Raw genomic sequence first — 13,792 nt, forward strand, 5'->3', positions numbered from 1 at the left:
GTATTAGGGTTCTACTTTTTTCTCAACAATAATAAACAACTAAACAATTTAAAAATGTTATAAAGTGTAAATAGTAAGTTAAAGTGTAAATAATATATTTACACTTTAACTTAAAAAAAATATTATTAGTTTTAGTTAACTAATATACAATTTTGTTAGATATTTTGCCCTTATTTATTTATAACTTTAATATTTCTTCCATTTACTTAGTTTTGTTATGTATTTCCTTGTATATTTATTTACTTATGTATTTGTTTACTCCCTTCTCTCTATCTTATACCTTTTGTATAAAAATAATCATATTTATCTGTTTACGTTTTTACTCGTCGTTTTGCTGCTATTGCTCAATAAGTCAGACAGCATTACGGCATTAGAAGCGCTTAGTAATGATGCCGTGAATCATCGTGACACCGTCAGAAAGGTATCAAAAGAATCAATCATAGTTGTTTGCCTCATCTTTGTTGACATTGGACTATTTTCCGTCCTTGGTTGGCCACCCAAAGCCACCGCACACAGTCATTATGTTGTAAACAAGGTGAAGATTTTGGGAAAACCCCTATGCTCGATCGGAACTCGTCCAACGAGACGATGATATATCGCCGATAGCTTCAACATGAGAGTTTATGGTTCACCCGCTACCCGGGGCCGGGCGTATGTGTTATGCGGCACATCATTCACAAAAATTCCCACCACGAAGGCAAACGACCCACGGGCCAGGCGGCGGTTGCGATCCGACACCAAACCGTCAACCTTTTGTCAAGACCGAAAGGAGGGGTACGAGGATGGGAAAGGAGAAGGGGGAGGGGGGGGGGGTATATCGTCAAGCGAAAACAAAAATTTGATCCAGTTCCGCGGGTGTGATTAAAACCAATAATCAACAGGTTCGTTGCCTAACGTACCGTTGAGCTCTGTTCCTTTTGGCAGCACGCGTTTGCCCTTTTGCGAACACAATCTCCCCCCTGCGCGAGGCTAATGATATCGGAGCCTGCTGCTACATGGTAGCAATATGTAAGTACGGGCCGGGTGTTGGGTAAACAACCAGGAAGCGACACGCAAAGCGCCATCACACCGCGATCTGCGTCGTGTGATGATGACAAACGATACGATCGCCGGGGTGCGCGTGTGTGCATAAAAGGCCGCACTGCAGGTTCTTGTGTGTATGCCGTTGCAAAAACAAAACAAAAATCCCAGAACCGGGCACAATCCGGTAAGGGGCCATGCCAAGTATAAATACGGCATCGATGTTCCCGGCCTGCACTAAACCGATCTAGAACGACAACGGCGCCGCATCGGAAGGGAACGCAAGTCCGTTTGAGCTTAAAAGTGTACTCCAACGAGTAAGTGTGCAGTAAGGATGAACCTGTTGTACGTCTGCTGTAGCTTCCTGCTGGTGATGGTGACATTTGGCGAAGCTGTCCCGGTGGAGCAGGTGGAACAGGACGGGGCGATGGTTGCGATGGAAGACTCGCTGCAGGATCAGCAACCACTCACGCTGGAAGACATGGTTGCGGTTAACGATCAGTCCGTGATGGATCTGGGCGAAGTGGCCCGCGAGAAGCGACACCATCGGTACGGTGGCTACGGGGGTTACGGCGGGTAGGTAGCGACCATTCTCGTCCATCGGGAATCGGGAATTGCTATAGGTGAGTAATAATTCTTCGTCTGTCTTGTCGCTTTTTCCAGATATCGTGGTGGATACGGTGGGTACGGAGGATACGGAGGCTATGGTGGAGGATACGGAGGCTACAGAGGTGGATACGGGTATGGTGGACACCATGGAGGATACGGAGGTTATCGTCGTGGTGGATACTACTGAGCAGCGGAGGTGTAAAGTGTAATGTTACAAAAGTACCCAATAAAGAACGATTGTGATACGGCATGACAAAGCAATGTAATTTGTTGGTTCAATTGCGAAGGAAGTAAGCTTGAACGAAGGACATCTCATTTTTCTCTTTACTGTTTGAGTTTGTTTCCGTATTTTTTTTTTTCATTTCCGATATCTTCAGTTCGGATGGAATTCAGTTATTTTCGATTGACGTTTTACTGAAACTTTTCTATTAAAAAAAGCAAAATTCTCTAAAAAATATTTAAAAGAAAACAATAAAAAATAATAAGCAAACAAAAGTATTTATAATTAAACAGTTGTAACTTTTAACTTTTAGTATATTTTTTCCTATCAGGTTTAATTAAAAATTATTTTAAAAATAAAAAGAAGTTAGTATTCAAGAATAATAAATTGATGGACAAAGAAGAGAGAAAAGATAGAAAGCCTTGATAGAACGATTAAACCCAAACTCAACTGCGTGTGATTTACAAAGTAATCAAAAAAGCAATTGAAGTAAAGTGTAATTTCCTTCGAATTCCATAAGAAAACATTGAACAACGGTATGCGAAATTAAACACCTCCCTCCTTCTTTCTTTGTTGTATTACATCATTGTAGGGACATTAGAGATCCAAGACGAGCTTTGATTCTTCCTTTGGTTACATTACTGTCCGGCCTTTGTTAATTTCATTTTAATTCTATGAAGTTAACCATTCCTTAATTGACTTTTTATTGTGTACAGGCAAGCTTTATGATAATGTATGCTGCTGTTGAGCTTTTAAGCCACTTTATAACACTTTTAAGCAGTAAAACTTTAACGGAACATTATTGTGTTTTTTTTTTAATGAAACTTTGAAATATTTCATTATAAATAAGGAGTTTATTAACGCTTTCTTTGTTATATTTTGCGATGCATAATGCAAAAATTCTTATTAAACGTCCTTTTTGAAGTTTACGCGGCACGGCCCCTTTTACACTTTCTCCCAAACAAACCGGTCACTTCTGACCAAACAAAACCGGTCACTGCTATTCGCAACCAATCAACGGTGCAGCACCATTAGCGCTAAATCAAACCACTCAATGCATGCGCGTTTTGTGGCGAGGGATCGTTCATTGATCGACACGGGTGTAGGTAAACTTCTGTCCAAGCCCACCCGGCGGTGATTCCCCGGTCTCGTGTGCAAGAAGTGCAATGCACCGCAGGAAGTACGGAAATGCAACGCGGCTAGGCAATGACAATACATTACACGACGACTTTATAGTTTTCGCTCATCATTTGCGTCATTACATCTAGCGTTTGTGGTTGTTTTTTTCTCAATGACATTTCTCACACAGAAGATCGAACTACTGCTGGCGATATTAAACGTTACAGTCGTTCGTTAAAGGAAAACAGGTTTGTAATTTATATGAAAAATTCACGATAAAATAATGTCACGATAGTTAAATGTTGAAATAGTTAAGTTTTAACGTTTAATGTTGAAATGCATCAATTTCTTATATAAAAAAGCCACCCAACAGAGCATAAACTCACAGGAGAGTAACAAAAGCCCAACGCCCTAATTTTGTCGCAATAAACTAATTACGCTAAAACGCAATCGTTTGATCGTTTCAGAAAGATCATCCAACTGTGGCAAACAAATTGCTAGGGTCGGCACAAAACCACGTGGGAACCTTTTTTCGCAATGGATCTTATGCACAAAAATTTGCGGTTGACAGGCCCCCGCTCCCGCCCATCTTGACCTTGTGCCATTTTGGGGCAGTTCAGGGACGTTCAGTGGGGCAAAAAAAAAACACTTAACCATCCCACAATTGTGTCTGGCTGTCTGGCTGTCAAACGGTTACTTTCCCACGAGAAGAAAACAAAAGTCGGTCCCTCACTAATTTCTCTTTCATCTGCCAATGTTACCCGACCGCCAGGCGGCAATTTTTAAATTATTTTTCACAGTTTGTTATTTTTTTTTATTTTTTTTGGTTTTCTCATTACATCATCACACACAGCCGCTTAGAAGTAGTAGGGACTTCCGAAGCCACCGCCGTATCCGTATCCACCATACCGGTATCCGTAGCGCCGATAGCCACCGTATCCGAAACCGGGATAGAAACCACCCCCGTAACCATATCCACCGGGATAGAAACCGCCCCCGTATCCGTATCCACCGGGATACCCACCAAAGCCGCCGAAGCCACCGCCGACGATTCCAACGCCAATACCAACGCCACCGAATCCAAGATGACGCTTCGTTCGTTGACCTTCCGTTTCTGGCGCTTCCGGAACTGTCGCGACACCTTCCTCTACCGGCACCAACTGTTCCTCGTCCACCACGGTTGGCTGTGGGTTAGGTGGGTCCTGCTGCTGTGGTGATTGTTCCTGCTGTTCCGCAGGATAAGCCACTGCCAGGCCGATCAGGGCCAGAGCAAGTAAACTGTAGCAAGTCTTCATTGCTAGGGAGAGTTAGTGTCGTCCGATCACCTAGGAACACGGAGAACCTTCAATTAATGTCATTCAATTGAACTTAAAAACGATCGACAAGTCCCGTGCACTAATTCCTGTTCGTGATCGTCAAATTCTTGATCAATCAGCACTCAACAAACCGACAAACAATCTCTGTCAACAAACAGTTTGAATTCTGGATGTCTGAACGGAAGAATACGCTTCCAGAATTCTTCCCCTTCGCTAATGTTTGCTTCCGTTATTTCCTTCCGAAACAGTAGCACAATCGCATTCTAACAGATAAAATCCCCTACTCGTGAAGCGGACACGATCGATTAGCGCACTGTTACTTGCAGATGTTGTTATGTTTATCGTCCCAAAACGATCACTCGCGTTAGCACTCGCGCAACGAAAAGCATCACAAAACCCACATTCTCGCATGGTTCTGCCACACGGTCTATCATCGGGAAGCACACAAACGCATATCTTACCTTACGAATCAAAACCTTGCTAGCGAAACTTTGGAGCTTTCCGTGGTCTGCTCGAGCGTTGCCCGTCGTTTGATCGTCTCCCGGTGATGATCGTTTTTATATATCAAATCTACACCGCTACAGCGCACGTAAAACCCGCGAAAGTCACCACCGCGGTGGACGGTTGGTGTCCCGAGACCCGCCACGGTAGAGAAACCGTGGGAGAGTGGGAGGAGTTGCGTACAAGATGCGACACGACAACTAGACGGATGGTGCGTAGACACGATTATGGTGGAGCACATTCCTGCGTCCCATTCGTCTGCAGCAAAGCCAACGCGGAATGTCCCCGAAAATGGAGAAAAACAAAAGCATTTGTTTCGATTGCGAGGCCGTTACAGCTTGCGGATGTGTTTCTTCTACTCGCAGCTTTGCAATCTCGCGCAACCGTCCAAAAGAAAAAAAAAAGGTGGAGATACTCAAAGCAACGGAGATCATGTTTTAAGGGTGATCGAGTCGGGGAACCGATAGAACGAGGCGTTTCTGCGTCGTAATGGCAGCATCCGTTTGTCTGCGTTGTTGAGATACTGGATGGATTTTAGCTTATCGGCACTAAACAGCCGGTGTAGGAATTCCCCCCAGTGACTAACCGAATGTTTTCACTTCCGTAAACATAAAAACACCATTAAAGCTATCAACTAAATCGTTGACTATTCTGTCGGATCTTTTGGAGTTTTGGATGTAATCAATACGTATCTTCACGTTTGAAGTTCACACACAGACAACTGCATTCTAGTTTTGTTTACTCCTCACTTGTATAAGATTGCTCTACTAGTAGCCAATCTTGGGTAATCAAGCATCGAGGGGTCTGTTTGCACATTCCTCAGAGGATCGTCTACTGGGCATGGGTGGATTGAACTCCTTGGAGATCCTAAGCAGAAAAGTACAGGCTCCCAACACCCAATTTTCACACTATGGGTCAACTCCTCGCCTGTATCGCACGGCCAATTTTTGAGATTTTGAGTACCCCAACTTTTGGGTGTCCTTCATTCTCAACCATTGTGCACTGCTTAAGATTCCCCGCGTGCATCTTGACTGTCGTTACAGCACCTAGGATGGCTAAGTAATCTTTGTGATTGGTGCTCCTGACTACCTCTGGGTCCCAATCATTTAGCATTCAATATCATTTAGCTTCTCGGTATCTTGGCATCAACTCCCTCGTCTACTTAAGGTTGTTCTTTCTTTGATGTTTGATTTCGGGTATGGGCCACCGTTGTCCGATCGATTTCTCACTATACCACCAACCTTTCCATATGTGTTCGGTCGTCTTTAATTGCTTCATTTCATTCGACTTGATTCGACTTTTGCCGTAATAATCTTGCAGTCCTTAGACCAGCTGTCCTCTTCCAGATAAAGATCCCCAAAAGAAGATGTTCCGATTTCTGCCTGTTCCCTGACCAAAAAATCTCGATTAGATCTCAACTAACAATAATGAATATAGTCTAATAAAAAAAAGTGTTTCTTACCGCTACTATTTAAGGTGAATTATGAAAGTTCCTTTTGCAGCAAGTTAAAAATTTAATTTTATTTGTCAGTCATTATCCAAAGCACTCGAAACGATCGGCATTCTTTGACATCAAACGTACAGTCCTCGATTATAATAGCCTCCGAGCTGACTGCCGTAACCACCGTACGGACTTTGGCCTACATGAAACCCACCAGCGTAAGGGTACGCTCCCGTACCCTGTCCAAACCCGGAGTATCCGAACTGCGTTCCGGGGTACCCTCCAACTCCAGTGCCTAGAAAGCCACCATTCCCACCTCCAAAGCCACCGAACCCTGCAGCTCCACCACCGTATCCGTTCAGGGTACCGCCGAAACCATAGGCCGGGCTATTGTAGGGACTGTATATGCCTTGCTGACTGTACGGCGTGTACAACGGATTGTGATGGCCACCGTACGGGTGGTAACTATAGCCAGTGCCTAAAAAAGAGTCAAGCGTGACTGATACGTCCCGGCACATCTTTCACACGCTGCAATATTTACCAAAATAGCTTAATTCTCTGGAACGACGTTCGGGAATGAATTGATCCTCACGTAACTTTGCCTCCAGCGGCTGCAGGAACGTTGCCAGCGCGGTGTCTTTCGATCCGGCAATATCCTCACGATCGGTTGTCGTACCGTGGCAGGATGCAGCTAGCACGACGAGAAGAAACACCACGACAGATCTCATCTTTAAAGTGATACGAATTCGTTTCCACCCGTCAGATCGGTGTGTAACAGCGGCAATGTCTTCCAAAAGACCTGGACCATCTCTTAAATAGCAGAACCAACCAATTCCACGCACAATCAGCAAACAATACGTTACATTGTCGACGTTTCATTACATCATATGGTAGTAAAACGTTTGCTAGTAGTGAAGGTCTAACTTTTCCCTTCAAGGATAGACATTGTTCTGGCCAAAAATTTGCATCTCCGCAGGTCGCAGAGCTCCACACCGGAGGATCATAAACTTCCAAAACAATACACACGAGTCTTGACGTGTGTTAATAAAGCAGCTATTAGGCGTAGCATTTTTTGGTAGGTAGGAAGCATCTCACATAACTGGCCATGTACCAATCGAGCATGTACGATGGTCTAGAAATAGACCAGAGCCCAGGCGCAATAACCTGTGCATGCACGTCCGCCACTGGGCAGTTCCCAATCGTGTAAAAGTTTGTTAAACCCTAACCGGTTTCTTGTACGCCGCGCGTCGCCTTTGTTGATGCAATGAGAAGGCGGACGGTGTCAACTTGACATTGGAGACACACACAAGCCATCCGAATTGGCTCCGTATCCATCCTGCCACCGAGATGCTAAGTGAAGCTGCTGTGAGTCACTTGGGAGGCTAGTAAGCAATCGGAATTAGCATGTTTAGCCCCGCGTGCAGTGGAATCATCATGATAGAGCAACTTTAAGCTGTGATCGTGATCATTCGTGCACTTTGCTTATGTATTACACATCAAGAACGTTCTGTTCCCGCAGCATTCAACGCAGCATTCCCACATTCATAGCGTCAATAGAACAATTCTGCTTCTAGCCCCAAAACTCGATCGATTGTACCGAATAGGAACAGGCATAAAAGTAAAACATTATACAGGGAGAGAGCAATATCTACAAAAAAGCCAAACCTTTATAAAAAGCGATTAATTACTCCCAAGATTAAAGACGAAACTGCTTTACACACTGTCGCGGCAGACCCGTATTCCACCGAATGGCGGTCGTTATGTTTTCACATAAAATTCTACAGATAATTTGTAAGTTGGCTTACAAAAACCAGTGGGAACGAGGGAACTATGAAACTGCTAATATCTTCACCAGGCGTTTCACATTTCAAGTACATTACTCGGGAAGCGCGTACTGGACGTGTTTTGTTTGCGATTAGGCTTACCTTATCTCGTTTGAGTAAGCGTATCGAGCAGTCGTTCTATTTGAGGCCCAACCCAACTGGTAAAAGTGTCATTTCCAGCGAAACTTTGATAAATTTAGCGTTTTTGCATTAGAAACAAATATTATCTTTGTTAAGTGCTGTCGTCATAAGTCTAAAAATCAAGAGGCTGTGCACGCGGGTTCCATTACATTTGCTTTATTTAATCCTACTCGCAGCCGTGCCGGAGAGAGAGTGTCCTTCACAGCTGGACACTCTTCATCCTGAACCTCCACAGCATCTCACGGGATGCAGGCACTCATCTGTGAGAGCCGTGGTGATTGTGTCCAGGTTGGACCATCCGGTTTATTCACCATAACAATCTTTAAGAGCAACTCTGTTATTAAGTGGTCGATAAGCATTGAATATAGAATTTGTTGGAAGAAAATTCATCTGCAAGTCTAATAAATAGAGCCAAATAATTTCTTAAAATGAATACATGATGGTCGATTGTTTAGATATCTTTATTTCAATATTCCACAGAAAGATATCCTTCTACCAGGACAAGTCACCGCGAGACCAGTAGACAGTAGACCGCGAGTTACACCGTTACAAGTGTCTCCTTATTCAACGTTGTTCGAAAATCCCGGAATGTTGTCAATCGTTACGATCGTAGCAGTTACACTTGCAAAACTTCCCCGATCGGCTCACATACCGACACGTGTCTCGCTTTCGGTCCCATCGCCGTCCGTGGTCACTTCGTTCGTCGCTCGTGCTCGAACTGTGGCTGCCGGAGTACGATCGATCGTCCCGACCGAAGACATGTCCAAGAACTTCCCGTACGTGATCGGATGCGGTGTGCCTGGCGGCAGCCATCGTTGCTGCTTGCCTTCCAGTACCACCGCCGCCTACTTCGACGGCTGTTGTCGTGCTGTGACAAATGGTAAGAAACAGGCCCACCGCTACCAAAGCCCAGCGGAATGGAACGAAGCAACCGACGTCCATTGCTCGTAAAAAGAGTTTTGAAACTTGACTAAACCAGACCGGGAGCGATCCGTTTTTATTTGTAGGGTAATTTTGGGCATTTGTGAATCCCCATTTTAATTGTTAGTCATTATGATAATCGCATCACATCAAGATCTTTCAGATCAACCAGAGTATCTGGTACCAATTATTTTATGAGAATTTTCTAAACATTTGGACTATAAACCACGAACCACGAAACAGATAAACTCAAAAATGGATTGTTATGTAATTGTCCACTTTGGGGGCTACATTGACTTGTCATTGTGACTACAAAAAAAACCAGCCTAAAAATCAATATCATATTAGAGTTGGTTAAATAACCTTGAAACAGATCATTTACATCATTATGCTTATTATTGTTTAGCTTCACTGTGGTCCGTAATTTTGCGGTTCCACGAATTCAATTTAACCGCAATCAAACACAACCTCTAATTACTTCCAGTTCTAACGAAACCTTTAACAACGCGACGCATAGGGGTGATCTATATTGCCCGTTTACAAATGAAGCAGATGAGAAAATTTTATTACTTCTACCATCCGCCACGTCCAGCAAAAGTGAAGGTCGCAGGGTTCATGACACCCCTGTTCTCAGCTCAAGGGTGGACTCTTAGTCATGATAGCTGCCAACGCCTAGAGACAGTGTGAATTAGACGATGTGATGCAATTGTTGTGGATGTTTTTGTTTTTTGTTAACAGCATGCCTTTTTATTCACTATCAACTAATTAAACAATATATTGCAACATCGTTTGTAGAAGATTTATTTTTTGCGACATGATATTGTGTTCGCAATATAATATTGTCGCGCATTATTATTCTATAACCCTAACTTTAATGTTAGTACGAGTAAGTTTGATCATGCCCATTCGATGTGTCCCGATGTTATATTTAGTAGCCACACTGGTCTTCACACGAAAGGAGTGAAAGCCAGAAATAGCAGAGCTCCTCAAATCTTTCTAGAAAGTGAATTATTTCAATTCTTCAAGAACAGTATTAATAACTCCTTTGCGATTCAACTCATTCACAGAGAATTAAATCATTCAAAACAACATCGATTTTATTCCTCACGGTGAGTTTTGTTAACTCATGAGTTAACTAATGCATGTGTGAGGCGGAACTCAGAATTGACCTCTTCACGGCGACCTTCAACTCACGATTGAAATAATGATTTAACTCATTCATGAGTTAATAAACTCAAGTGTGAATTACTTTAGAAGCAAAATCTGCGCTGTGACCAATACACAAGTGACAATGACATATTGGCAACATTCTTTAAATTTCGATGAGTGAGTCACTCAGACTCATTGACTCAAATATAACTACTCCAAAAGAGTTAAATTTTCTATCTCTCTCCAAGCATTTGGGCCTGAATGTCCATAAATCTGCACCAATCTGACAATAGTCTATTTTAATTCGAATCTTATAGACATTTAAACATCAAGGTTACAATCTTTAGCTGGCAGATCTAACTGTCCGTCTCCCGAGACTTGAACTAACCATGTCTAGACAGTTCAACGGTTGAAGTACCTTTCAGGCAAAATTTGGAAAGAAAAACTACTAAAAACTGATCCAATCCAGCAATTCAATCCAGTTCGTTGCCAACTAATGGAATGTTGTGCGTGATTGACTCATTTTCTTGATGGACCAACTTTGGCTCGTGCAAAAAATTGAAGAAAAAAAAGCACCAAAGAATTTAAAACAGCACGTAAATTGTGAATTGTAACTAACGAAATACTTATGACTCCACAATTATGGTTTGATATTATAAAATCAATATTAAATATTTATGCTTAAATAATAATAGAGGTGCATCACACGAAAGAGGTTACCCAAGATAACAATATTGAATTGGTGAAACATGCAACAAGACATTTTCAACTGTGAACCACCTTTATTTAAATTTGAATCATTGCGTGTTTGTAGGTTGGACTGCGATGACCGACCATTTGAAAACTCAGAAGAAACAAAGTATTCCTAACGGGTATACCAGTGTCGTTCAGTGCGTGTACGTACCGGCGAATTAGTGAAGCAAGTGGGCAATCGTTTCATCTGGCGCCCCACAATGGTAGCCTTATTCGTTAAATTTCTCCCCCTAGTTGCGATCGGTCTTGGTAAGCAGTGATCCGTCTTTTTGTCTGCTGCATCTTAACATGGCATTTTTACTTCATTAGTGCATGGCTCATCGGTGCCATCAATTCTTATTAGTGGCCCAAGAATAGCGATCGAATTTCGCAAGGTAGAACTAAGATGTAGCACCGGCTCAAAGGATAACAGTTTGCAGTGGTATTTTTCATCCGACGGATCCGATGCACAGTACGAGGTACGATATGCAGCGTTACACAAGTAGCGGCGTCAGCTCCACAGTGTAATTACTTCCCATGTTTCGCTCTATTCCAGCCCCGAATCCCGTCCAGCTCCGTTCGCTTGTCGAGGGATGGGGCGACACTAACCATCCGATCGGTGACAAACGATCACGTCGGCAGTTATCGCTGCTGTTCCAGTGAAACTGTTTGTGCCAGGTTGAAACTATTCGTTGTATCTGTAACCGACGACGATTCATCGCTGGAGCCCATAGACAGTGCTGCCGGGAGCGCTGGTATGCTTGATGTCCAGAGCCATGGTAGCTTCTCACTAGCCCTTTATCACGCGCCCATCAATGCAGAAATTTACATCGATCGTAAACCCACTGTTAGCTTCTGTGATCACTTCCTAAAGTATGCTAGGGAGTGTTACGAAAATCGATCATCTGACACGGTGTCGTATTACGTGCGAAACGCGACGATGGAAGCTAGTGGACAGTTCGCCATTAAAGTTCTTCACAACCAACAGCTGGAACAATTTCGCCTGAACATCTTGATACGAGGTAGATAGAAGACAAACCCCCTGTTCTTCGTGGCAATGGTAATCTGTGGTTGAATGTCTCCCCTGTTCGTTTACTTCAGGAGCCCCTACCGTACACATGAACAATTACAATGTGCTGAGCAGTTCGACACACATCAACTTAGAGTGCCGGGGATATGGGTATCCTACACCAAACATTACCTTTTCCTATACACCATGTAATCCATTGCGCATGGATCATTTAGACGGGCTGCGGATAAAGCACTCTAACGAAAGCACAACCATTCCGCAACACCTAGCGCGCGTAAGTCTCCGCTGGTCGTTTGGATGTGGTTTTGGACCAAAGTATCTCGTGCTAATATGGAACTCATTCTAGCATTCCGTGTTCAACTATACAACTAGCTTTGAAGTAATCGTACCGTCCTGGCCGATAGAAAATGGCCCCGGCATTGTTACCTGCCAGGCCTGGAGTAGCCAGGGAACGTCATCGACCGGAACATTTCTGTACGTACGCAATTTTCTCGACACAATGCTGTTTAGCGTCGTTTCTCCAACGGATGTGGTGCTGTACGGTGATATGGTGAATATGGCGTGTCAGGTGGATGTTTATAATTTCACCAACCAGTTTATTGTAAGTCACAGTGGAAATCACGACAGTCGAATAGGGGAAAGGACCGCCTATGCATGGACTGTTATGTACCGAACGTACATTACTAACGCGTCCCAAAACGTAATATCCTGTGTGGCGCACAACAAGAACGGATCGGTGCTGGTAAAAACATTGAACTTGCGGATACGATATCCTTCCAAACCACACATTGTCAGCGTAAACGATACGGTAAACATAACGATTGCATCCGGCGATCGGCACAAGCTGGAATGTGACATCGAGGGAACACCAACGCCGAATATTGTGTGGTTCAAAAATGACGACCATTTGCGAAGCGAACAAGGATATGTTATCCTCATTTCGCTCGAGCCGGACGAAATCGGAGCCACCTACAAATGTATCGGTGCAAGCCGTTTGGGCAAGGCGATCAAAACGTGGCATATTGTCGTGGAAGGTGTGATCAAGTTAAAGCTGGACGAAACATCGATACGTATTAATCACGTATCGCTTCTATTTCAGATCCAACGCAGTGGTTGCTGATTGGTGGTATAGGAGCGGGCTGTTTGGTCGCATTGCTAATGATTGGCATTATTTTTTGGAGTGTGAAGGCGTATCTACAACTTCTCAGAAGACAAACAGAACTAGAAACGCAATTAAAGGATACTAACGACGCATAGTACTCTTATTGATAAGTAGATTTTACATACCAAATGTGGAGAATGTATTCGATTATTGAAAGATACAGCGTGAGACATAATATACTCCTATTACGCTGTGCGTATTGAGCGGATGTAGAGGCCTTTCGTCTGGAGGTTCGGCCTCTGCTCCTGCTCTGTATGAGTCTAGATATTGATTGATAGGTTTGGACTCTCGGCAAGACTGCCTACTGTCCTACTTCTCGATCGCCTAGATGCTTCTGCGCTCCTCTCCTCTATCAATTTTACAATCAAATTTCCTATATCTTGTCATGTATCATGTACAATAATCAGCTTTGACTAGATAATAAAATAATTCATTCAAACAAATTTGAATAAATATTTGAATCAACCATTTGCATATAGCCCTTAAGGACCACCCTGTCATATCATTGCTTCGCTTTACTTTTACTAATAACATTAGATTTGACAATCAGACCAAAATGTTTCATAAAGAAGCATTTTTTTTGTAACAAAATCACTCCTACATCGTAG

The 13,792-nt window shown here is 43.2% G+C and overlaps 4 protein-coding genes across 4 annotated transcripts; 2 read left to right on the forward strand and 2 right to left on the reverse strand.

Annotated features, from left to right (window-relative positions):
* The first annotated feature begins 1,181 nt into the window (after positions 1-1,181).
* LOC128304498 (uncharacterized) lies at positions 1,182-1,874 on the forward strand. The gene is made up of 2 exons (XM_053041692.1): positions 1,182-1,596; positions 1,684-1,874. Exons 1-2 carry the CDS (start codon positions 1,355-1,357, stop codon positions 1,814-1,816), a joined length of 375 nt encoding a protein of 124 aa, XP_052897652.1. The 5' UTR covers positions 1,182-1,354; the 3' UTR covers positions 1,817-1,874.
* A 1,951-nt stretch (positions 1,875-3,825) lies between these two features.
* Positions 3,826-4,786, reverse strand: LOC128302430 (keratin, type II cytoskeletal 1-like). The gene is made up of 2 exons (XM_053039252.1): positions 4,746-4,786; positions 3,826-4,293 (listed from the first exon to the last, which is right to left on the reverse strand). Exon 2 carries the CDS (start codon positions 4,261-4,263, stop codon positions 3,826-3,828), a length of 438 nt encoding a protein of 145 aa, XP_052895212.1. The 5' UTR covers positions 4,264-4,293; positions 4,746-4,786.
* A 1,571-nt stretch (positions 4,787-6,357) lies between these two features.
* On the reverse strand, positions 6,358-6,954 carry LOC128302429 (shematrin-like protein 2). Its single transcript, XM_053039251.1, has 2 exons — positions 6,768-6,954; positions 6,358-6,704 (listed from the first exon to the last, which is right to left on the reverse strand). Exons 1-2 carry the CDS (start codon positions 6,952-6,954, stop codon positions 6,358-6,360), a joined length of 534 nt encoding a protein of 177 aa, XP_052895211.1.
* Positions 6,955-11,213: 4,259 nt separating this feature from the next.
* Positions 11,214-13,142, forward strand: LOC128300764 (vascular endothelial growth factor receptor 1-like). Its single transcript, XM_053036952.1, has 5 exons — positions 11,214-11,262; positions 11,323-11,471; positions 11,549-12,014; positions 12,094-12,296; positions 12,369-13,142. Exons 1-5 carry the CDS (start codon positions 11,214-11,216, stop codon positions 13,140-13,142), a joined length of 1,641 nt encoding a protein of 546 aa, XP_052892912.1.
* The last annotated feature ends 650 nt before the right edge of the window (positions 13,143-13,792 follow it).

Source organism: Anopheles moucheti, chromosome 3, assembly GCF_943734755.1.
Source record: "Anopheles moucheti chromosome 3, idAnoMoucSN_F20_07, whole genome shotgun sequence".
In the NCBI taxonomy this organism is placed as follows: Eukaryota; Metazoa; Arthropoda; class Insecta; order Diptera; family Culicidae; genus Anopheles; species Anopheles moucheti.

What these genes read in the sequence shown, in the direction of transcription:
- LOC128304498 (XM_053041692.1), top strand. Translation starts at nt 1,355, where the DNA reads ATGAACCTGTTGTACGTCTGCTGTAGCTTCCTGCTGGTGATGGTGACA. An exon ending in GGCTACGGGGGTTACGGCGG is followed by an intron (nt 1,597 to 1,683) that starts GTAGGTAGCGAC and finishes CGCTTTTTCCAG; the next exon opens with ATATCGTGGTGGATACGGTG.
- LOC128300764 (XM_053036952.1), top strand. Translation starts at nt 11,214, where the DNA reads ATGGTAGCCTTATTCGTTAAATTTCTCCCCCTAGTTGCGATCGGTCTT. An exon ending in CCTAGTTGCGATCGGTCTTG is followed by an intron (nt 11,263 to 11,322) that starts GTAAGCAGTGAT and finishes TTACTTCATTAG; the next exon opens with TGCATGGCTCATCGGTGCCA. An exon ending in TTCCGCAACACCTAGCGCGC is followed by an intron (nt 12,297 to 12,368) that starts GTAAGTCTCCGC and finishes AACTCATTCTAG; the next exon opens with CATTCCGTGTTCAACTATAC.
- LOC128302429 (XM_053039251.1), bottom strand. Translation starts at nt 6,954, where the DNA reads ATGAGATCTGTCGTGGTGTTTCTTCTCGTCGTGCTAGCTGCATCCTGC. An exon ending in CAGAGAATTAAGCTATTTTG is followed by an intron (nt 6,705 to 6,767) that starts GTAAATATTGCA and finishes ACTCTTTTTTAG; the next exon opens with GCACTGGCTATAGTTACCAC.
- LOC128302430 (XM_053039252.1), bottom strand. Translation starts at nt 4,263, where the DNA reads ATGAAGACTTGCTACAGTTTACTTGCTCTGGCCCTGATCGGCCTGGCA.